The 24,454-nt window shown below is 42.0% G+C and overlaps 3 protein-coding genes across 4 annotated transcripts; 1 reads left to right on the top strand and 2 right to left on the bottom strand.

Moving 5' to 3' along the window:
- LOC134632057 (PH and SEC7 domain-containing protein 4) lies at positions 1-12,550 on the bottom strand. 2 transcript variants are annotated; one of them, XM_063480642.1, is made up of 16 exons: positions 12,506-12,550; positions 10,334-10,979; positions 9,932-10,004; positions 9,493-9,823; positions 6,970-7,902; positions 5,705-5,785; positions 5,492-5,604; positions 5,335-5,393; positions 5,102-5,191; positions 4,967-5,010; positions 4,719-4,885; positions 2,974-3,044; positions 2,711-2,856; positions 2,469-2,613; positions 915-1,052; positions 1-842 (listed from the first exon to the last, which is right to left on the bottom strand). In XM_063480642.1, exons 2-16 carry the CDS (start codon positions 10,826-10,828, stop codon positions 555-557), a joined length of 3,174 nt encoding a protein of 1,057 aa, XP_063336712.1. In that variant the 5' UTR covers positions 10,829-10,979; positions 12,506-12,550; the 3' UTR covers positions 1-554. The 2 variants fall into 2 exon arrangements, with proteins under 2 accessions (XP_063336712.1, XP_063336713.1); XM_063480643.1 differs by lacking the exon at positions 12,506-12,550 and adding an exon at positions 11,204-11,243.
- Positions 12,551-14,715: 2,165 nt separating this feature from the next.
- On the top strand, positions 14,716-19,951 carry LOC134632056 (zinc finger protein ZFP2). Its single transcript, XM_063480641.1, has 2 exons — positions 14,716-15,007; positions 16,199-19,951. Exons 1-2 carry the CDS (start codon positions 14,809-14,811, stop codon positions 17,788-17,790), a joined length of 1,791 nt encoding a protein of 596 aa, XP_063336711.1. The 5' UTR covers positions 14,716-14,808; the 3' UTR covers positions 17,791-19,951.
- A 1,355-nt stretch (positions 19,952-21,306) lies between these two features.
- On the bottom strand, positions 21,307-22,191 carry hcar2 (hydroxycarboxylic acid receptor 2-). Its single transcript, XM_063480261.1, has one exon. The coding sequence runs from the start codon at positions 22,189-22,191 to the stop codon at positions 21,307-21,309; it is 885 nt and encodes a 294-aa protein (XP_063336331.1).
- Positions 22,192-24,454: the final 2,263 nt, after the last annotated feature.

Raw genomic sequence — 24,454 nt, 5'->3', positions numbered from 1 at the left:
GTGGAAAAGGAACCTTTCATTTGAACAAAACATGTAACAGAGAGAGAAAATAAACATTTCATACATATGATATAGAAAAACAAAAGTGCAATGAGGATTCTTTAGAAAAACCACTTCACAACAGACAGGACGGCAGGGCGATATCACAGAGCAATATCCTGTGCTACAGTACCCTCTTGTGGTGCAAAGCACGGTGAAAAACATCTGTGCCATTCTGAGTACCGAAAAACAAAAATTCAAATTCAAAAATTAAAACAATACTAAATAAATTAGGTCCAGGAATTTAAGTCACTCAAAAAATTAGGTCAGGGTCTCCCCTCGGTCCTGAGGGAGTTTGAAGGTTCTGGATTACCTGAGGTTTATCTTTATTAAAAAGTGCACAAGATCAATAAGTTGCTAAGGCAGCTTTTAGATGAGACTTGGGTGTTTCTTTGTTCTCTGCTCGGTGCTTCCACAAACTAAAAAAAGAGTAACGTCAGCGCACCTCCGGCGTGCATGAATCTAAACTTTCAAAGGATATAAACTGGTCGTGTGATCTGTGAGCGAAGCAGCTTTCAGACCTCTTTGTTCCATCGAGGAATGATGGGCTTGCGATACGTCCGTCTCTCAGAGATGTTTCGTCTGACTTTGACCACCGTTGCAGGCGCCACCTCCAATTCCAGAGAAGGGCTTGAGTGGGACTTTTTAAGCATGCCCTCCTCATCATCTTCCTCTCCCAGAGAGTCAGCGCATACAGCTTTATCAAACGAGTTCAGGTCTGGTGCATTTAACTCGCCGTCGCCTGTCTTTTTCACGCTCTTCCACCCCTCCAGCACCTGAATGTAGGTCTCATAGCGACATATCTGTGGGACACAGGCTGATGAGTGGCTCGATTGATAATCATATATGGATATAAAATCCTGGGTCCATCTCACCTCATGCTGCAGGTACTGCAGGTGCTCCTCCATATCCCGAGCTTTGGCCTTTTTGCCGTCCAGCGTGCTTTGCTGCTGGTTTTTGAGGTCCACCTTGAAGGACTCCAGCATTTTTGCATGAGACTGAAGCTGATGCTCCTGCACAGGGAACACATGAGAGGCTTCATGCAAATATATGTGACGCAAACACAGGTGAGGAACCAACAGAAACAACAGCAGGGAAGCACTATCGGGGAATCACCTGTAGCTGGACACACTATGCGTCTACTGAAATACAAAATGTATAAAATGCCTCTAATGGTTTCAATATTTACAGCCACCACAGACAGTAGGGGTGTCAAACATAGGGCTGGGGGGCCAACCTGGCCCAGTGGAAAATTATAAGGAGGGCATAGACTTCTGTACTGTACTGTATTTTCATAGATTTTACAACTTGTCCTGTTGATAAAATGTCAAACAAAACAAACATTTAGTGAAGTCACGAATGAATTAGTTCCTAGAACGGATTTCCTTACCCGGATGATTGAGCATGCATCGAGACATATTCGCTAGAACCTTTTTCTGTAATTTTACACATCTATTTCTTACAATTTAAGCCCAAAGAGTCATGCTGACAGCTTTCCTCCATTTACTACAGCAGCATTTTTCTTATCATGCAGAGACATACTTTTGTAACTGCACTTCTTTTTTATGACGATATCTGAGGGATTCAATGTGTAGTTAAACTTCTTTACACTGAAAAGGGGATTTTCACTGGTCTGCCCCGCTTAAGGTCAAAGTGGGCGATGTAAAACGAGTTACACATCGCTGGTGTAAAACATGGACGTAGCTCCCAGGTTGGAAAAAATAAAGCCCATGTGGACTGGCCTAAAAACCTGCATTCTATCTGGAGGTCATTAGCTGTGGTTGCCAAACTCTTTCCTGATGAGTTTGTGGGCTCGCAAACTAATTTAAGCTCATAATGACTTAAAAAATGAGGTTTATTTTGTAAGTCTTTGTCATACTATATTTCAAAATGGAGGATTATCTGTGATATGTTTATTTGCTGACAACTGAGTCAGTGGTTTCCCAGTCTAACCAGCTCCTCCTCATGTTATCCGTTTTTTTGAAACCAAGATTGCAGAAAAGGCTAATCTTCAAAACAGGACTTAAGAAACAAAGAAATGATATCACTGTAGCATTTATGTTTATGCTGGCTGTGAGAGACACCAAAATACATTAAAATGTACATTTTTCTAATATTATCAAATGAAGGAACACTTGTTTTATGAGAAGTAAAAGACAAGGGTTATCTAAATAAACCTAATTTGGTATTTTTAACTCCTTTTTGTCTCAAGATGATTGAAAACCGTAAGTAAATACATTAGAACATTATTCTAGACTAAAGGAAGCACAAATAGAGCCATTAAAAACAAATTAAAATATAACAGGCCTACTCTGTCACTTCTAGTGAGCAAAAAGTTCAGTCACGTGAAGGTTAATGAAGCATGTCCACAGCAAAACACAAAAACAAAGTGGTGGTTTGTCTGAGTGGACAGCTCGGTGTGTGTGTACCAGAGTCTCAGCCGACTGTGACGCGGGGAGGATCGGTCTGCGGAACTTCCTCTGGGAGCCAACGGCAGCGGGGAACGGAGGCGACGAGTGAAGAGCCGAGACTAAGTTGATGCGGCTGATCCACGAATTCATCTCCACTTTGGACCTGAGAAGAAAAACAAATGACTGTTCTGACACCGGCCGTTGGACTCTTTGGCACAAACCCACATATGTATGCTCGGCTTGGACGTGCTGCGACTTACGAGGCCTGAAAGAGAAAAACCCTCCAGTCGGCCGTCTGCAAACGGAAGACGTGTGGCTTCTTGGTGTAATTGGCTGCTGGTTCAGCCAGAGAGTGATGCACGCTCACCACCTCCTCTATAATGTGCTGATCCCTTCGATAATCATTCTAACACATAAGAAGGAACATAAAGAAACGCACAATCACAAAACACAGGAAATGATGCTATATTCTGTACAATAGACTCTGTTACACTATTAACAAAGCAGGAATGGAGTTACTGACCTTCTGTAAGTAAAGGACCATTCCTTTAAGCACTCCATCAAAAGTCTTCCAGCTTCTCTTTCCCCATGGTGCTACCACACAGAAACATCCAGCAGTTAGTAACAAAACTCATGCAAAGGAGACGTTAACTTCTTTAAAAGTCGCCAAACCTCCTCCTGCAAAAAAATACTGGCGGCTTCCAGCGTTAGCCCTCAGCCTTCAGATGCACATATGGTATAAATCTCAAAATCATAGCTGATTTCCTTCTCGAATTATCGCATTCACAAGATTTTCAGAACATTAAGTTCTGAAAATCTTGTTCAAGGTCACTGAGATTCAAACCTGTTTTTCGAGATTTTTAGTAGATGCACCTATGGTGTCAATTTCAAAATCCTACATCGCCTCATTCTCAACTTCTTGCATTTATAAACTCAGGTGTCCGTGCCGACCGCCCGGCAGGGAAGGCTAAGCGTTGTTTTGAACGCTTAGCCTTTTACAGCTAAGCGTTCAAAACAATATCTGACTGAATCACTAAATCACAGTTTAGTTAAACAAACCCTCGTGGGAACTTTATTAGTTTCACTTTGCTTTTGCTTTCAGACGTGCTTTAAGTCTTCATGGCACAGATTCAACAATTTGCTGGAAACATTCCTCAGAGATTACGCTTTGCATCAATACATCTGACCTCTGGCATCAACTTTTTCAGCCCATTTACTGTAAACCCTAGAGGTGGTTGTGTGGAGAAAATCCCAGAAGGTCAGCAGTTTCTGAAATATGAGATGATCCCGTCTGTCACGAACAACCAACCTCATCTCATTTCATTCTAATGTTTGTTTTGAACTTCATTGTGTGATCTTATTCACATGAGTTTTTGCTATGCGACTGGATGGTTAGATCTTTGTGTTACCGAGCAGTTGAACCTGTGTACTTAATAAAGTGGCCAGTGACTGTAAAATCTCGTTACACCACTGTACCATCTGCTTCATTCTCAGTTTGAGGTGTTACAGGTAAGAGTTCTGCCTCACGAGGTTAACCTCTTAAGCCCCAAGCCTACCTGATCTCCTGCCTTTTGCCCCCGTATCAGGGGGCGTTGGGGCTTAAGAGGTTAAGCAGTAACTTTGGGGAACAGACTGGAACGATAAAACATCAAACGTTTACAAAATATTCTTGATAATTCAAAATAACTGTACTCATGCGCACATTTATACATTTATTTCCATTTTTTTAAGAGCGTTATATGTTTGAGGCAAGTAAAGAGTAAAGTTTAGGGATTGTTTTTAGTTTATCTTCAAATTAATTTAAGATTTAGTTGGTTTCCAGAGCAGATTTAGTCTTTTCAGTTTCACAGTTTCAGACCAGATGGGATAAAACATACCTTATTTATCAAAAAACTGGGAAATCTCTGTGTTCTAAAACATGGAAAACATCCTGAGGAAGAAATACTTTGTTAGGAAGTCCCTTCCTCACAGATATTTCATGACTAGCTGTGGAAGTGGAATTATTGCAAAGTGGAAGCATTTAGGCATCACAGCAACTTAGCCACAAAGTGGAAGACCACGTGAAGTCACATTGTGCTGAGGCGCTTTGTGAGCAAAAGTCAGCAACGCTCTGTTGACATAATAACTGCAGAGCTCCAAACCCCCTCTGGTGCACAGAAACAGTGCACTGGGAGCTTCGTGGCATGAGCAGCTTCATAGCTGTAACGTGTAGATGGTGTATCTAATGCTGCAGCATGAATCTCAGATGTGTATCTGTGTTGCACTCACTGCGTTTGCCATCGATGTCAGCGTGTAGCTTTCTCTGGAGAAACCCGTTTTTGACGACGGCAGCCTTTTTGTCATGAGGAACGTCCAGGAAGGGGTTAACCTTTGAACGCAGCCGTGGATTGTCGCCCGGATCTTCATTCACCACTTTCTTCAGCTCATCCTCATCACTTTGACATAAAATGGAAGAATGTGCGAGTGAGATCACGCATTAAAATCGAGGACGACTAACGCACAACCGCTTTACTTACACAGCCCATTCCAGCGGCTCGTTCTTTATGGAGTTGTAAAGACTCTGCAAAGAGAGAAAAAGCTTCATCAATCAGGACTGAACTTTTCTCAAGGAGCTCTCCAAAGGAAAAACTGAAAATCTAGGAAAGTATTACTTTCAAGAGATCCTTGTTGAAGTTCGCTCCATCATTCATTCCATCCAGGTTTGACACAAACTTAGAAGACGACATGGATTTTCCTACATGCTGTCAACACACACACACACACACACACACACACACACACACACACACACACACACACACACACACACACACACACACAACACATGTTTGATTACAGCACAAAGTTTACAATGATTGCTCTAAATGCCACAAATGTCTGCTACCTGTCCATGCAAGTCAGTGTTGAGAAGCATCAGGGCACATGTCAGAGCCAACACAGCCCCTGAGGACATTAAAAAAAAGAAAAGTGATGTTGACACAAGAATCTGTTAAATGTAAGTTCTTATCTCTGTATCTCGCAGCACGACACAACAGGCTCACCTGAGGAGGAAAAGGAATCAGGGTTGCACTGATGGAAGCGGCAAGAGAAATGCTGCAGCACGCGCTCTCTCTCCTGCGTCTCTCCTATCAGCACCACCACTTTGAGAAAAGACCTAAGAAAGAAAGAAAATGACTAGGAGACGCTCTCTGAACCTCTCCATTTTAAAAGAAGATGTCGGTGGAGGCGATCCAAGCTTCTATTTGCTTTATTACCTCAGGGAGTGATCCAGAGTTTGGCCGGTGAAGTCAAAGAATTTCAGGTATTCCTCTCCGACAGCGCGGCTGAAGTCGTTACTAAATAAAAACAATTGATGAATAAATAAAAGAGAGAAGAAGAAAAAATAAACTACGTCAGCACTGTCACCGCTTTATTTATCTGCCACATTCATCTGTAATTTTATTTCATGGGGAAGGATGTGGTGTTACGAAAAAATACTGACTTCTTCAATACAACGGCAAAGCATTAACACGCCCAAACCCCCTTACCCAACCCCACTCCGCAACAGCTTCAGTGACTCAATGTTATGAGGCTGTTATTTAAAGGTCTCAACAGGTGGAAATACAGAACTTTTTCAATTTGAGGGCAGAGTGAGTTTTAATTCAGGCGGGCCTTTTAGGTCTTAAGGTTTCATATGTTTGGGGTGGCTGCAACTGAGGAGGTAGAGGAGGTCATCTACTACTCAGAAGGTTGGTGTTCGATCCCTGGCTGCTCCTGCCTGCTCTCAGCACCTAACCGTAAGGTGCTGAGAGTAAATCAGCACCTTCGAAACAACGCAAAGTTGTTTCTTTTGGGCAAATTATGATGATTTAAGATCATAAATTAAATAATTTAAAATATACAATATATAGCAGTGGCCCACCGCCTTTGGCAGAAAACTAGATGATTAGTAACATTTTTTTACATTTTTTTTTTCATTTATATATCAATCTGAAAAAATGTGAAACCCATATGCTGACTTAAAAAAAAACATGTAATATGTGCATCATAGCCTACTTCTGTCACCTGGCAGTGGTGACAGGTGGCAGCTAGCATAGACACAAACATATGTCCTAGAACTTGGTCCAAAATTCAGAATTTTCTTTTACATTTTTAAAAGTATTCGGCACAAAAACAGATAGGACTCAAAGTAGATTAAAATTATGAGATATTTACTACACGTATGCACGCTTAAATTATAATATAATCATAATAATAATGGATGCTTTTGCATTTAAAAAGGTGTGAAGATTTGTCGAAGTCTCCACTTCTGGATTTCTTTAGTATTTGAACATGCATTTGAGTAACCTGGTTATGGTTAATTTAAAGCGTTTCACAAGTTGGAAACTGTAAATGTGTCACAAAAATAAAATTCAACATAGATATAATCTGTTGTGTTTGAGCACACATTTGCAAACATATGGATCTTGGAGCTCTTCTGTGGAGCCACCACCAAAAGAACACTAAAATGATTCAAATCTATTAAAATATATACGCTTACTCTTTGTCTAAGTGCTTCACCACATCTCCACGTTGAATCTCGTCCAGCTTGAACAGCTTTTCAGCGAGGATGCGGGCCTTCTCTCTGTCCACCTCGCCTCCATTCATAAGAGGCACCGCTGTCTCCAGGGGCGTGGGCTGCTTTCCGTTTGCCACTACTGTTTCTAAATCTCCATCCTCAGTCCCCCTAACATCTTCTGTTAGATCTGAAGTCTCACCCTGTTCTTCCTCCTGATTTAACTCCTCCTGAGTTTCGGTTGTATTTACTGGTTCCTTATCGTCTTCTGAAGGCGCTGTCTCTTCTTGCTGCCCTGCCTTTTCAGGGTCTTCAGCTTCAACACAAACAGCCTGCTCCAACTGAGGAGACTCCTCTGGCTGCTCTGCATCTTCAGGTTGGATTACCTGGTCTGTCAGTTCCATCTCTGGTGACTCTTCCAGATGCTGGGGTGGTTCTAAGTGGTCAGCGTCTTCCTCGGTTTCATGTGACCCCTCTACTGGTATCTGCTCTGGGTTTTCAGTCACCTCGAGCTGCTCAGGCTCTCTGTCCTGCACCTCAAGCTGCAGTGAAGCGTCTGTGTCCTGCAAAGCTGTTTGAACACAGTCTTGTTGCTCTAAACAATTTAAATCCTCCAGTTTTTCAACCACCTCTTGTTTGTTTTCTATCCTCTCTGCATTTTCTAAAACCTGTAACGCTGCTCCCTCGTCGTTGTCCACAGCTTCTGGCTGTTCAGGCTCCACGTTCTGTTCGACATCTTCACACATTTCTGTCCGACTGGTGAGATCTTCATGTAACTGGTTCAGTATCGCTTGGTCCTCTTCAGCACTGAACTGCAGGCTTTCCTCCAAAAGCTCTGGGGGTGGCAGATCCACTAGCTTATCTGCCTCTGTCGACACTCCAGTGTCATCAGTTGGAAGGGGCTCTGGATGTACCTCCCTAAAAAGTGTGCAAGAAATATGCAGTGGAGTTATTGCAAAAAATACTATACAGTAAAAAAAAAACTTGCATGACACAATGGAAGGATACACAGTTAGCAAGGGCCAGAGATGTCAGTCAACCTCTTCTGCATGATATTTACTGACTTGTTTCTCTGTGTGGCTTCTCTCAACACCACTACTTTAAATAAAGCTGCTCTTAGCGATCATGCTCGCAACTTGTTTGGTGTTAGATGACAAAATAATTTAAATGCAACATAGAAACATCAAAATGCAGCTGAGAAACTGTGTATTAGTAACCATTAAATGTTATATCACAAAAACCCGGATGAGGAGTAGGAGGTCTTCGGTCAAAGAAATATATTTACCTAACAGCACATAGGCGTTAAAGACATACCATTACATACCAACCACAATCTTCGGGTCTTTTGGAGTTGTGATAGCCCTATTTGATAGGCGTCAGTGCTATCATTGTTCTATTTTTACAGTTTAACTACCTACTATTCTAATATTCGTCACCTAAAATTCAACAGTGGTGGCATTTATTATTAAAAGCAGTATTGAGCTATTATTAGAAATTACCAGGAAATATATCAAAATATATCGCCTCCACACCACACTCAGTTGCACAGCAATCGTTATGTTGCATAGGAGCTGTTATGTTGCTATGCAACTCCCTCATCATAATATCTAAATTAACATTTCTTTAAAAAATTACGCAAACTCATTTCCTTAGAAAATCTGCATACAGTTTAGACTACATGGTCAAATTAGGAGAAATTGTTTCTTGTGAATGGACAGCAGTCAGAATAACTTAAATTTTCTGAGTGAGCAATGTAGAACTGGGACTGGGAGGAGACCCAAACCCAGCCTCATGGGGTCAAAAGCTAGCGTGGATCCTTCTTTGTCGACCCCCTTTGAGGAAGACAGGAGTAGCTGAGGGTATGATTGTGGCAGATTTTGTTACCTGAATTTAAAAAAACGCAGAATTGACTATCAAAAGGTCAGTAAGAATTTAATACTTTGGCCAGAAAGCAGAAATTTTTGTATGGGTATGAAAACATCCTCCTCTCGGGAGACGAGACAACATTTACTAGTACTTTCAAGATGTTGTGGCAAAATTAAGTCTCTGGTTTTTTCAGTATGGACCTAATACCCAATCACACTCTTGTTAAGAAAAATAATGTGATAATTATATTTGAGCTGACATCCTGCAAACATATTTTTCATTCCCTACATTAAATGCTGACCAAATCTCCTTTAAATTTACTGACATGTTGTGAACAATGTCAAGTTTTCAATCTTGTAGACTTAAAGATTTTTCTTGGTTTTATTTAGTTACTGTAACAAGTCGACCTCACCCAGAAAGCTTTTTTTGAAAAATCATTGCTGACTTGGTGTCAGAAATGATTAAACGATGTTCTGTCATGCATTCGGTGTTAAACATACCGAGTTCTTTTTGGTTTCAGAATCAAGCGACGGTATAGAATATCAACAGCGTTTTACAGATGATTTATTCACACTTTTCACTCAGTGGGTTTAATGTTAGCACATGTTTCCTGTTCCTCTTTTTCAAGCTCATGATACTCACACATTCATCAGACAAATGACACTTTCTTCACTGCAGGATGCGTTTGCCTCACTCTGCCCTTCTTCTACCTCGCCCTGCTGCTCGTTCTCTTCCTCGGTTTTGTCACCATTTGCTGAAGTTCGCTTTTCCTCCGACTCTCCTGACTCCTCCTGCCCAGTCAGCAGAACACAGGAGTCTTTCTGTTCCTCTTCTAGCTTTAAATCTACAAAGCTGTCCACATATTCATCCGAGCTTCCAGTTCCCAGAGCAGTATCGATTAGTTCCTCAGTTTCAGCGGGATGTGATGTCACTGAGTGACCCTCCTCTTCTTCCGATTCTGATCTCAATGGGACTAGAAGCATGTGAATACAACTGCATGCAGTTAACTTATAGAAAATATTACTGAAAGGCAAGCCATCAAGGCCATGAATGTTTAACAACAACTCTGAGTGATACATACCGTTATTACTCTCTACCAGCTCGTCTTCTTTCCACCGTGTCTCCAGCTCTTGCACATCTGCAGCATCACATGGCTGAAAATTGCAAGACGAGCCACTGAACATTAGTTGTGAGAGAAAAACTTGTGATTGCCCGTGGGTTTGCGAGCAGGAAGATACATCCTGAGGCTCATCTGACTAACATTACATCCACCCTGATCCACCTAACTCTGCTCAACCTGCCCCAGCAACCCAGAGATGCTGAGTTATGCTCAATAAAGAAAGGGTTAACGATACAGGAAACTGTAGGTAAACGTGTCAACATTCACTCAGGAAAAAGAAAATCCTAAACAAACTCACACACACCTTCTTTATATCTATCTATCTTTATTTATTAAAATAATAAATAAATAAAAAAAACTTACCTCAGTGTCACTTCCTGTCCACTCAGGTTCTGAATTCAGAGGCTGTGGATCGAGGCCAACTTCTTCCTCCCTGCTCTCCGCTTTGAAAAGCTCAGCGCTGACATCCTCTTGAGACTCGTGAAGTGATGGGGAAGTGCTGCCTTCATTCGTCACAGCGCTGACATCCTCAAAGTCCAGCTCATTGGCTGAGCTGCTGTCAGTCATGAGCAGAGGCTGCTCTGCAGCGGGATCGGGCATGTCCCATTGAACTGTAGCAAAGGAAAGTGGGGGGCTGGTACAGTTGACATGACACACTGGCCATATCATTTGGCCCCACTGTTCCACCTCCTCAGAGGCATCACAGCCCTCCTTAGGGCTGAGATTGGCCTGATCCGACAATGCTGCTGCCTCCTCTTCCCCATTGATGGACTGATGATCTATACTGTTACTTGATTCTTGCTGAAGCACTGAATCTGTAGCAACTGTCTGAGAGGTGCAGAAGCTGTCCTCCTCCATAAGCGCCTCTCAGTAGTTATCAGTGTATTTGTGGGTTGTGGTGAGAGGTGTAAAATCTGCAGATGTATGGCTACAAAATGTCCTCGTTGGCCTAATGACAGACAGGAACTTTTTAAGGTGAGCCCCCTTCCGGGTGCTGCCTTTCACAGATCTGTAACAATTTAAAAAAAGGAAAAAAATACAAAAGATCAAACTACTACCACGTTTTAAAGCTCTTTGAATCTCGCATTAAAAAGAAAATGGAGAAACACCCCCGGGAAGGGGGATGATTAGCTGACAGACAAAAAAGCCATTCATAAAACTCTGCTATATTTAGTTGTAAAGAAACTGCCGCCATTCAAATACAGATTATCATTATAGTTAAACTGCACTCACCACTTGTATGGCAACATAATCCAGTTTTGTCTGTAATTTTATTTTTATCCCATCATGTTCATTTGGCAAGGATCTCAAACTCTTGGCGTGTGTTTGCAGTTATGCAGTGCAACAGGCTTTAAGCAAAATGTCACAGAAGCACGCTTGTACTTCCTGACCACAGAAAATCAGCCAAGCAAGTCAGAGGTGTACATGGTGAGGATAGAGAATCGAGGCCTAGGGAGGGGCTGAGGGGTTGCTTCTGGTGAGCAGTTTAACTGTCTGCATTCTGCGTTTATCGTTTTATCGCCACATCGCACTGCGAACCTGGCTTGTGGATAAAGCCGGGTCTCTGCTTTAATTACAATGCTTGTTATCGACACAAACAAAAGAGTGTCATGGGTGTCTCTCCTGTCAACACAGAGGCCAAAATACCACCTGCCTTTGCACTTTGGGAGGAAATAATAATCAGTATTATTCAACTACTTTAATATCACCTTCATGTATGCCACTCTCTCTCTGGAAGATGTCTTTTTATTGAAAAGTTTCTGTCTATCTTCATTATTTTATTCACGTCAGATAACCAACATCCGGGATAGACATTGACCACATTTCCTGTGTGGGTGCTCACTTCTCAGTTCCTGTCAGCGTGCAGCAAGCGCTACATTATGGGAGGCAACAAAGAGAGAAAACTCTAAATGAGTCACATTGTGTTTGAAAACAAAATGCTTAAATTGTTGCTTTTCTTTTTCTTTAAATTTCTCCAGACGGTAATAAAAATGCACGGTATAAAAATTAAAAAGTAACGCGCAGCCCTCACACATTGAACATCGATGGCGCTGTCCTGATTTCAATCTCTCCTTGATAGACTTTTGTTTCATACAGCAACAGTTTTGCACCAGATTATATGCGGTAGCATTGTTGATGATAAAAACTTTACCAGTGAAAGCCAGATGGCTGTGAAGCTTTGCGGAAACATTCCTCAGACACAATAAAAGAGAGAACAAGAATAAAACTTGGTGACTTCAGCCAAAACATTTAGACATATTCTGACTAAGCTGAGTATGGTCACGAGAAGTTGCTTAGATTGCATGGGAATATACTCACCAAAATTACATGCTAGGGGGATGGTTAACACAAATTAAAGGAGAAGTATAAATGGTAACGGAAAAAAAGATACTAGAGGGAAAAAAGGGAACACAGGCACGTTGAATGAAGTAAAAGTTTTGAAATGGCTTAATAATAATACTACTATTCAGAGAAATAAAAGTAAAACCAATCTCATTATAGGAGGAATATTTTCAAATGTGAAGCGTGACTTACCCCCTCTGGGCTCTTTAAAGCGACATCATATGATCAGCCAGCTTGTGAGTTCTTAAGTCCTGTGGAGAGAAAGGCAAACCACTGTGTTATACCAGCTTTATATTGCTGTGCACTCACAGAAACAGCCACTCAACACGCAGACACAGAGAAGCCTGCAAGTAAGCCTCAGAGCTGTGTATAGCAAACAAGTCTCATATCCACCTGGCAGCCTTTAAGTGTAGGTTACAAGTCCAAGTCTGGACCATCATCCCTTACCTTCTTCCTCATGCTTCCTGTCCATATTGACTAGATCAAACTCGTGGTTACGTCTCCCTGCGTCGTTTTTTTTCGCCCTGAACAGCAAGTAAAAGGAGGGAAAGGAGGAAAAGATCTGCTGAATGGCAGCAACAAGGAGGAAGGAAAGGTTCGTTGTGATTGGCAGATGACTCAGGAACTAAAAGGACACCTGAGAGGCCTGGCCCCCGCCCCACTGGCCTAAAGGCATGCATGCAAACACACACACATACACACACAGCCACAGAGACACCAGTGAGGTGAGGGGAGTGGCCCGACTTCATTCTTTCAGATGCCACTAGAAACGATGTGGAAAAACCAGAAGGTATCCCGACTCATTAGCAGTTACTCTTTCTGCTGGTGCCAACTGTGAGCAGAAAAGCCTGTTTGACACATACAAGACATTTTTTAAGACTTACTTAAAGGCATTCCACTCTCTCAAATTAATTCATCCTATATTTAGTGTCAAATCACTCAGAGAGTTGTGCGTATGCCTATTATTTCACTGGTGTAAAATACAAAGAAATATCTTTAAAAAAACAAAAAAACTTTATTGGGTGAGGAACCACGTAAATTGGCCTCTCCGTATCTCACTAGTTGTAAAACCAGCAAAAAACTGCCTATGTGACAAAACGAGAATAACCGTTGAGACAGGTGTTGTTTCTGCATAATTTCTAGAGTTAATGGCCTACAAATGATAGCACCATATACAATCATACACCTGTTCAACTAAAACTAGCACAAGTATCTATTATAAACATAGAGCAACAATAGTCAATGTAATGTCAATGTAACCTAGCTATAGACCTTTTCAAGGTATCAATAGAGAAATCATTCAACTTTGTCTGTTTTACGACCTTTTAGCACTTTTATTATACTTAAATTGCATTTATTGGTTTTCTATGTCTATAATGTTTCTTGTTCAGTAGAGCTACACTTCACTGTTACTGTTTTCCTGGAAGGTTGGCTGGATACTGACTTGCAAATGTAATGTTTCCTTTAGCAGCTGTCTACTCAGCTCTTTCATAGAAGCCAGCCCAAGTACCAAGCAAGAGGATAGCCTGTATTTGGGTGTATACAAATTCTGTGTTTATGAATGAAAAGTGTAAATGTTTAGCTATACTATCTAATTGTTATTATTGCCACCTTGCTGCAGTACCTTGTAGGAGCTGTCTGTGACTGCACAGGCCTGCACTTTGACGTATGTGTTACATTTGTGAAAATTGCCCATGTCAGTCATGAAAAATGCTCATAAAATTAAATGTTTCTTTAAGTTTGTCTGTTTCCTGTATACATACGAAAATAATGTGAGGTGAGCAACTATCTATGGTAGTTTCATTAAATTTAATTTGCAACGTAAAGATGAAGAATTTCATTGAAAGTCCTACAAATATATACATAAAAATGTCCGGTGATAGCCATATTAACATGTCAATTTTTATCTCTAAATGTCTCTAAATGTCATTAATATTATTAGCATTAGCACTCTGTTAGCAGTTAGCTAACACGTTAACTGCAGTAACTCATAGCAAGAGTTTGCTAACGAATAACTGATGTTTCACTAAGTTTTTATTCCCTGTTACAGTTTTTATACCGTTAAGTTGGTTTATATATTTAACATATAAATATGAATCCCCAGGAACTGCTTTGTTACCTATACTCTAGAAATTTATTAGCATTATTAGCATCAGGATGGCCTTTGGTATCAAAATATTAGTATTACCTAACATTTTAGGTGAACATCCTTGCCGCTGGGGTAATGCGGATTATTACTGCTCCTACAGGTATGTTTGTTGCTGTTAAAGAAACATTGTACAAACACAAACAGTTAATTGCCCTCCTAACCAGCAGGGGCGCTACAAACCTGGGAGCCGTCGTACAAGCAGAATCGTCCTCTCCTCGCCGTCTCTGCTTTGTTTGTTCCGCACACGGCAGCAGGGTCGCACACACCCACTTTTACCCAGAGACTTTCAGCCTTGCGCAAACACACATCTGGTGAAGTGTGTGCAGCTGTGTCCGCTCAGGCTACAATGGCCAAGACCGGGGATCTGAAAACGTTCCTAGAGTCTTCACTGAATGAGATTTTTAAAGCCACGGTGAGCGACATCCTGGACTCAGTCGACCGGACACTGTCCGAGTACCAGGGCACAATACAAAGGATCGAGTCTGAAAACGAGGGCCTGAAGCGGCTGCTTTTTGCACAGACGAGCACAGAGTCTGCACCTGGAGGTATGGTGACCTGCTGTCGCTCATGACATGTTAGTTAAAGCATGCCCTGGACCATCATCAGATAGACTTATGTACAAGGGAACCACGTGACACTATACCCATGAACATTCACATGCAAGTAATGGAGCTGTGCATGTCTTACAGCTGCAACTTCAGCTGATTACTTTACTTCTTTGACTGGAAGCTCAGGTTTAGTTTGGAGACAAAGTTAGACAAGTGAGGTTGAGATAGTTTGATGAGGGATAGTGGATATACTGGACAAAGGATGATGAAGAGCTGGGGCTACCAGGCAGGAGGAAAAGAGGAAGACCACAGAGGAGAATCATAGATGTAGTGAAGGAAGACATGGCAGAGGGTTGGTGTGACAGAGGAGAATGCTAGGGACAGAGAGGAAGCAGATGTTCAACTGTGGTGACACCTACAGGGAGCAGCCGGAAGAAGAAAATGAAATATGAGAAGAAAACTGAATCCTCTATCAATTATGATTATTAAACTTAACTTATTTCAACTGTTTGTTGCCAAAAAATGACTGAATAATTGGCAAAACTGTCCAATTATTTATCAGTAAAGAACACAGCAATTAGTTCCAGTGCCAAAATGTTTATGAGGTAAAAAGCAGATTTTGTGCTAAGAGGTTTAGGCCTTCCCCCAAATAAAATGACCAGAATTATAAAATTAAACAAACAAACAATATTTTAAGCAGTTGGATTTATATATTTGTGCATAAAATAGATTTTTGATCCGCAAATTCACGACACAATGCATTTATAGCCAACGCTGTAAAGGACAGTTATGGAAACTCCCTGTCTAGTGTAATATATAGTAGTAATACTGTGTATAGTATGGATGCTAATTAGTATAGAACCAGCAAAAAATACAGTACAATGGAAACGTCTTGAGCCACCTATCATTTATTTATATTTTTTGCCAGAAAAAATGGAAAGTAGATGCAGGGATTTATTGAAACATGTGCAAACATAGCAAGAAAGTACTGTTGCCTCACAGCAAGGTCCTGGGTTCAAATCGACCATCTGGCCGGGGCTTTTCAGTGTGCAGTTTGATGTTCTCCCACAGTCCAGAGACATGCAGTCAGTGGGGTTAGGTCAATTCTACTTACTAATGTATACTATTCATACATTTAGCTGTGTTAAAAGCTGCTGCTTTGCTCATTATTTTGCTTGGAATTCACAGATCTACATGAAGAAGAGGCCACTGAAACCTTTTCAGCTGCAGAATGGGGGAGTCATCCCAATGGTATGTTCAAGGTGTCCATATGTAGCAGTGACAAGAAGAGCATCAAGAGGAAGAGCAAAGAAAATATGAGGGGGGGGTTGCCACCTTCAACCCTTTTTCTGCAGACTAACCACACAGTACAGCATCTGTGCGTGAACTCAACAGGTATGGAAACTGGGATATCCATAAAGTCAGATTTGGATGAAAGCCAGGCTATTGATCTCTCTCAGGCGTCAGCACTTCTGAATTTGACAATGAAGCCAATAAAAAATGAGAGCACAGAGGTCAGGTGTGACAGTCGTGATGAATACGCACATCAGCAGCCATCCCCGGGGCCCAGGCATGAGTACGGTGGTGATGAGGGCGATGTTAAAGTCACCATTGTTTCAGATCAATACATGCAGGATGGTCAGTTCATAAAGACAGAGGAAGAGGAGCAGAACGGGGACAGTTTCCACCAGCGTGAACTGAGGTATGAGTCAAAAAATTACCCAGAAGCAGAGGGGGATTCAGCGGCGGGGCGGAGGCATGTGTCTGAGCCAGAAGCAGTGACCCCCAAAGGAGACGATTTACCTGCTGTTCCTGTAGAGGAGTTTTTAGAAGTTTGTGACAACTTTTTGCGTTGTCCCACCTGTCCCAAAACGTTTAGTCGAGCGACCTCGCTCAACATCCACATCAAGACCCACAGCGGCGAGAAGGCTCACAGCTGCAGCTACTGTGGAAAATGCTTCAGCCGGGCCGACCTCCTCAAAGCCCACAAGCGCACTCACACGGGAGAAAGACCCTACAGCTGCAATCTGTGCAGTAAAACCTACGCTCACCCCAGCCAGCTCCGGATACACAAACGCATCCACACCGGAGAGAAGCCATATTGTTGCTCGCACTGCGGGAAGCGCTTCAACGAGCACAACCAGCTGAAAGTTCACCTGCGGACCCACACCGGGGAGAGGCCATACGGCTGCCAGGAGTGTGGCAAAACATTCAGCAACGCGGGAAACCTGCGCATCCATGAGCGGATCCACACCGGTGAGAAGCCGTATTGCTGCGCCCAGTGTGGTAAGAGGTTCAACGGCCTGGGTGACCTGAAAACACATTACAGGATCCACACTGGAGAGAGGCCGTACAGCTGTGAGCTGTGCAAGAAGACCTTCAGCCAGGCGGGCCACCTCACCATCCACATGCGGATGCACACGGGGGAAAGACCGTACAGCTGCAACGAGTGCGGCAAGAAGTTTACAGTGGCCAGCAGCCTTAAATTGCACCAGAGGACTCACACGGGCGAGAAGGAGTACAGCTGCTCATACTGTAGCAAGAGCTTTAGCAGGTCCGGTCACCTGAAGAGACACGAGCTGGTCCACACCAAGGAGAAGGTCTTCCTCTGCAGTCAGTGCGGGAAGACCTACACTGACCAGTCCTCCCTGAAGAAGCACCTGAAGATGCACGTAACAAAAGAGCAGGAGGCTCAGAGTGAAGGAGGCACGTGTGGGGCTGAAAGGAACTTGGACCGACCCGCAGCCTCAGAGACGCTTTCAGACACTCTTAGAAATTAAAACTGTAGGAGGTGAGTCATTTAAAAACTGACAATGAGTACTGTATGTGACTGTAGTCAATGCGATAATGGTACACTTACAAGCTTTTTTAGGGTTTTTTAAGCACATCTAGCTGCCTACTTCTGCAGACGGAGTTTGACTGTACTACATGTAAATGAGGTGCATGAGCTGTCACCTTTTATATCTCAGCTTAGGGGGAATTCCAGTGAAAGGATGTGAGACAGGAGGCTGAGTAAGTGGCAGATTTCTAACTTGATCAGAAAGCAGAAAAAAAAACTTCCATTTACATAAGCAACAGAGCCAGTTGGGACTACAGGTGCCAAAGTCGTCTAGAACCACTAAGCACAAACTCCTAATGTAAATGCTGTACTGCTAGTGTCTCAAAAATTCTCCATCTATTTAAAAAACAAAATCGAGTTCAGGGTTGCAAGGGCGCTAGTCACGAGTCCATCACTTGGCTTATCATAATTAAAAAACTTAAAATGTAATAGAAAATAAAAACCAAACTAGCCGGCCTGCAGATTTGAACACAGCATTCATATATGTTGATCATATATGAATGCTTATAAAACAATAATATTTTTACATTGTCATAATATTGTTGTAATAAAGGAAAAAATGTGCATATAATAATCTTATAGCATTTCTTACTGGCGCTTGTCACATAAATATAAAGATTTTAGATGCTCTTTAAAAACTACAAACATTCTTAGTGTTGTTGCACTGAGCACTGAGGGATCTTCCAGGATTGTTGATCCTGTTTTCCAGAGAGCTGATTGGTCAGTGGAGTTTGATCTGAAAGATTTTTTCTCCTGGAGTTACCGTAGTGATATACCCCCATTAACCACGTGTTTCAGCATGAACCCCGTTAATGCTGAAACACAGGGTTAATCCTGAAGTTACCTTGATAAGCCCAAATCCTGCTTCATTGTATGAACCTCTAAAGCCTCATCTGCAGAAAAAAATCTGTCACTTAATTCTGGCATGAAAACAACAAACTCTGAAGGTTTCTTCAGAGTACAGCTAGTACTGTGAGCTGTGGTTAAAAGCTCCAAAAAGCCTGTAAGTGGAACTGAAGTTAACATTAATTTGTGCAACTACTGATCCTGATGTTGTGTGTGTGTGTGTGTGTGTGTGTGTGTGTGTGTGTGTGTGTGTGTGTGTGTGTGTGTGTGTGTGGGGGTTCGTACTATCCTGGTGGGGACCAAAATCTGACTTTTACTATCCTGGTGGGGACCAAAATCTGACTTTTACTATCCTGGTGGGGACTTTCTGCACCGTGGGGACCAAAATCCAGGTCCCCTCAGGGTTGAAAGCAATTTTCACACTCAAAATGCGGTTTTACTGTCAGGGTTACAATTAGGTTATGGTTAGGTTTAGGGTAAGGGTTAGGGTTAGGCATTCATTTTTAATGGTTAGGGTTAGGGTAAGGGGCTAGGGAAAGCATTATGTCAATGGGATGTCCCCACGAGGATAGCAAACCAGACGTGTGTGTGTGTGTGTGTGTGTGTGTGTGTGTGTGTGTGTGTGTGTGTGTGTGTGTGTGTGTGTGACAGTGCAATACACTGTTGTCCAGTCTGTGCTGTATTAATCTATTGTAAATGGAAGAAAATCTGTTTCCTTTGTAGCCCTGTCTGTCATAACACACTGGTTTTTTTAATGTACCTTTACTTTGAAAGACAAATTATTGACTTTGTTTAAGACACTAAGTCGTTGCTACGAGATTAAATTCAACAGTGGCTCTGTCTAAAATTTTTAATTTAACATGATTTGCCCGCAGGGGGGCAGCACCAGAATAACACTATAATTATGTCACTCACAGGCGTATTCACTTAATAATGAACAGCGTGGTCAAATTTGATTAATTTAGTGCTGTATATAGCTTTAACTATAGAGTTAGCACATGATCCTTTGACCTGAGAGGAATGTATCTGTGTAATAACGTCACAAAAAAATGTTTCTATCAATATTGTAACTGTTTAGTAAGTCATGCTGATCTTAGAGGATTAGCTTAGGCTTGCTAACAGTTACATACAGCTGGGTAAAAGCCCATCTTCATGATTGTTGTGGGACCTGCTTGTTGTATATCAGTTTATATGAGCAGATGTGTCCGCCTTTGTGCTACTTAAAGCCTGTTTGTGTGATCTGTGTCTAAATTAAAGAGATGCATTAACGAAAACAGATTTTCATGTTTTATTGAGCTTTTATACGGTTAAAAAAAAGCACAAAACACAGAAACATTCAAACACATTCAGTGCACGATGAAAATAAAAAACACCACAGTGTGGTATTCAGATTGTGGTAAGGTGAACTGCTTTTACTGTCACTGAAGTGTCTCGTGCATTGATAGGTATGTAACAGTGCTAGAGCTAGAATCCAGGTGTGCAATGCTTCCAGAAACATGAAGACTGGGCTGTAAGCGCAGCTAGAGTGATTTCTACGAAACGAATGTGAGAAAATTGGAGCTTCATTTTTGGATTTTAATACATTTAGAAAAAAAACCCCGCTTAAGAGTTACTGAGTGTAGATTTTACTGGTAATTAAAAAAAAAAAAGTTTATTTAAAAATCATAAAATAAGGAGCCTTGAATAATTAGATAATAGCTTCTGTGCAAAATGGTTACACATTCCCTGTCTTCTAGGTTCAAGTCCTTTCAGCCATCAAATGTTCCACTGCTGCTACAAGTATCAAGTATTTGTGTGAATTTAAAGGGAAGATCATGGCACTGTGAATTTCAGGGACTCTGCATGTGAAAATTTATCATCTTTATGAAAGGGATTTATGACCTGCTGCCCCATCGCGGTCAGACTGCAGGTATCTGAGGTTTGAATATGTAAAATATTGCCAAAAGGAAGCGGCGACTTCATCTCACCAACGTGTACTCATATCTGTCCACGATTGTTTTTTGCCTGATTTCCAAACATGAAATTTTATCGCTGGTGTTTCTCGTTGCCTTAAATGCAATTAGTCTCTGTTGTCTGCGCTCATGTGGATTAGATTCCTTGTAGTTTGCGACTCAAACTGAGGGCATGGCTACACGCGAGGACGAAAAGGGCATGCATGTTTATTTAATCAGATATATAAAGCAATAGGTGTGCATGGTTTTTTTAAAAAAAAAATTGAATTAAAGAAAATGTAACAGTGGCAGAGTGAAATCACATAAAGTGTCACAGCACACCTACTGACAGCACCCACTGTAACTGCTGTTTGAGGGTGTCACTAACTAACCTCTAAGATACTCATTCCTTTATTAATTATCCTATGATATCTAGTAAAATAACAATGATTTTTACAACTTCCCACAGCCCTTAAAGATGTATTATTTCAGAGCTATCTGTAGGTCTGACCTTTCTTGTTAATTAAACCAAGAACTTCAAAATTCTGGGGTCTTGTAGGGCGCTTAGATCTTTTTACCTCATTGGTAAATGTTTCATTAATCATCATTTTCAACATGCAATCAAGCAGGAGCAGTACATTTGTTCGAATACATCCAACATACATGTAGCCCCGCTGGATTTAAGTGTTGCTCCTCTGGCTGCAGGTGATGCTCCATGGCAGCCCCTCCTTGGACAGATACAGCACAGGCTGAATGGTGCTGCTGAAGTCCATCAAGCCGAAGGCGATGTAGTGAATATAGCAGCGAAACACATCGGGGGAAAAGTACTCTTTGAAGGGGAAGAGTGCGACAGGTGGAAAGTAGTTGAACACTATGATAGCCAGGATAATGAGGACCATCTTGAAGGCTTTCTTCTTGACGGGATGCATGGCATCTCCGCCAGGCCGCGACTGCCTCAGCACCCAGAGGATCGCTACGTTGCAGTACACCATGAAGGCGAACGCTCCGAGGATCATCACCGTGAAGACCTTATCGAAGTTAACGATGTTTCCTGCGCATTTGGCAGCCGCATAGGCCAGAATGATCAGCCAGACCACAATGGCCAGGACTGCCCTGTGCAGACGGTCTTTGAGCTTAGTGAAGATGATGGGGTGGACCACGGCCATGTAGCGGTCCAGGCAGATGCAGGAGAGGAAGAAGGGCGAGGAGTCTTTCATGCCGTAGAAGAAGCGCAGGACGTACCAGGTGCTGGTGGTCGTGGTGAGGAAGACGAGGTTTACGAGCTCCAGGGGAGGGATGAGACAGAAGAGGACGTCCAGAACTGCCAGATGAAGGATGAAGATGTCAGAGGTGGAAGAGTCGCGTTTGTTCTTGTGGATGAGCCACAGCACCGTGACGTTGGCTGGGATGCCTAGGAACATGTTAGTGAACTGCAGGCTCAGATACCAGATAAGTACGGCAGGCATGTTTCTGCAGGACTCGTACACTGTCTTCTCAACCGCAGTGGAGTTGAGCGGTCTGTGAGAGATGAAGAGCAGAGACGAATTGACGTAGAAAACCTCCATGACCTCTCAACTAGTTCAGAAAGGGAAGTATTGAGAAGATGTGCAAAGATCTGTAAGATAAGAGGCCGGCAAGGCCCGTTAGAATCAAGAGTCAAGCAGTAACACAGTATTAAAGTGTTTCAGGGTGATGGTTGGTAGAGACGAGTTGACATAGAGCTGTTGCTATCCTACTGCTGCTTTAACATTTCACTTTACTGTGTCTCTTTAAGCTTAAGTTATGTGTGGCTAATTTTGTTGCTATATTGGGAGTTATACTGTCACAATATATGCGTTTGCATTTACAGCAGCACAGCATCTATTTTTGTATTTTTGACACTTGAGCCAGAGATAAATGAACACATGAAGAATAACTGGTTGAATCCAGACTTCACACTTTTTTTTTTTTACCTTTTTTTAAACAGGGTTAAAAAAAACTCTTCAATACCCAAGTGAACATCCTGATGCTGCAAGTAAAACTGAAGTCTTATTATTTTATTTTTTTTACTAATAACAGCTGGCTAATGTTAGAAAGATCATAAACAGAATGAGTTACAGCTGATAAATCCAGTAATGATACACCTCTCACCCTTTATTCATATTGATATGAACAGAAATCGTCTTACCTCTCAGCCTCTTTTGCCTTAAACTGTTCAAGTATGACACCCTCAATAGCCTCGCAACCTCATATACAAAGTTTTTACACCCCCCCACAGAGCTTTGACGTGACTGTGTATAATATTATCGAACGTTCAATAAACAGCTGCTGGAATTGTTTGTGTGGGTTTGTGCATGTTTCCATGCACCACACCATTTCTATTTGTGGCATGTAAATGTGCAACCAGAGCAGAACAGAGCTCCATTTCATGCAGAACAAGCCAATGAAGAAAACACGGCCACCAAGACTTATCAGCTAACACAGGATGCAGACACTTAAGCAAAACTGTTTCTACTGTAATCTAGCGATCAGGAGTTACCAGGTGCTCACCTGATTAATGGGATGTCTTCCTGAAGCGGCTGGTGCCCAAAATCTCCACGAATCATTCATGTGTCTCCTGTTTACATCTTTTCCAGTTTGAGAGCCCCTGCCTCAAAATGATTAAGAAACATATGAAGGAACATGAGCCAACACTTCGGGGATCATCCAATCACAGCGTGGAGATGAGGGCGTGGAGGCTGAGGATCTCCCTCTGGATGCCACGATGTCTTTTTTGGCCCGCGTGCACCACCTTTAAAATTAACACTGACAAAACTAACGCAAGTAATTTCTCGAATGGGTGAAAGGTAGTTGAAGTGGTTTGAAATAAACAGCTAAAGGAAAAAAAAAAAAACAGGTTAAAACAAAGATTAAGGGAGGAGCAGATGTTGCGGCAAGTCGTCATCCATTCACAGCGATTGGCAATGATGCAACAAACTAATGGTGCCTGACGGAAAATCGGCAGTAAACAACTGATGCAACAGTCCAGAAAAATCACTTCTGATTGGTGTAACATGTGTAACAGGTTACATGAGACTGTCAGGTTTCACGGTGTGATGTCTGCCGGGTGGGTTATCAAGCACGCCAAACGGGGGACGCGTCCTTATTCCTACTGAAATACTGCACGTCACCTCACATCATGATTCACAGTTACACCATGAATGCTTTGAGGATCTATGGAGACCTTTGATGTGGAGGATTACAGAATTACCTCTCAGGTGACCTTTGACCTTTTCACAACTAATCACAATTAATTAAAAGACCGTTGTGAAGTTTACAGTCTCTGAACATGTAAATGCCTGTAAATCATTCTGTCAGTCCCTTCATGGCGTCCTGCTCTTTTATAGCGTTTCAGTGGTTTGGGTTGTTTGAACAGCTTTACAAGGTGCCTGCTGAGGTTTGTTTACCTTTGAGTTTGTGTGTGCGTGTGTGTTGTTGTCAGGTATACAGGTGTTTCTCCCTCATGAAAGATGGAAGATTTCCACAGGTTTGCTCTGATACTCTATCATCAGAAAGAACAAAGGCAGATGGCAATGACAGCAACATGTCAGCTGTTTTCTGAATCCAGACACTTTTTGTGGCTTTACATAACTTTTAAATGAATATTAGTATTTTTCATCGAGTTCAAAGACTCTTACCTTGGTCATATTGTAGAGCATAATCCTTTATATCTATGCTGTTCCTGTGCAGATAACGATCACACTGATATCCGTCATCGGTGTCAGTTGTCGGTGTCGACGGTGACTCGAGTATAATTTAGACTTGGCGAGCCTCCTTGTGCGCACACAGACCTGCCCAGGAACAGCGTGA

This window comes from Pelmatolapia mariae, linkage group LG7 (assembly GCF_036321145.2).
Source record: "Pelmatolapia mariae isolate MD_Pm_ZW linkage group LG7, Pm_UMD_F_2, whole genome shotgun sequence".
NCBI lineage: Eukaryota > Metazoa > Chordata > Actinopteri > Cichliformes > Cichlidae > Pelmatolapia > Pelmatolapia mariae.
The sequence above is the reverse complement of the archived record's forward strand: the minus strand, read 5'-3'. Positions and strand labels throughout refer to the sequence as shown.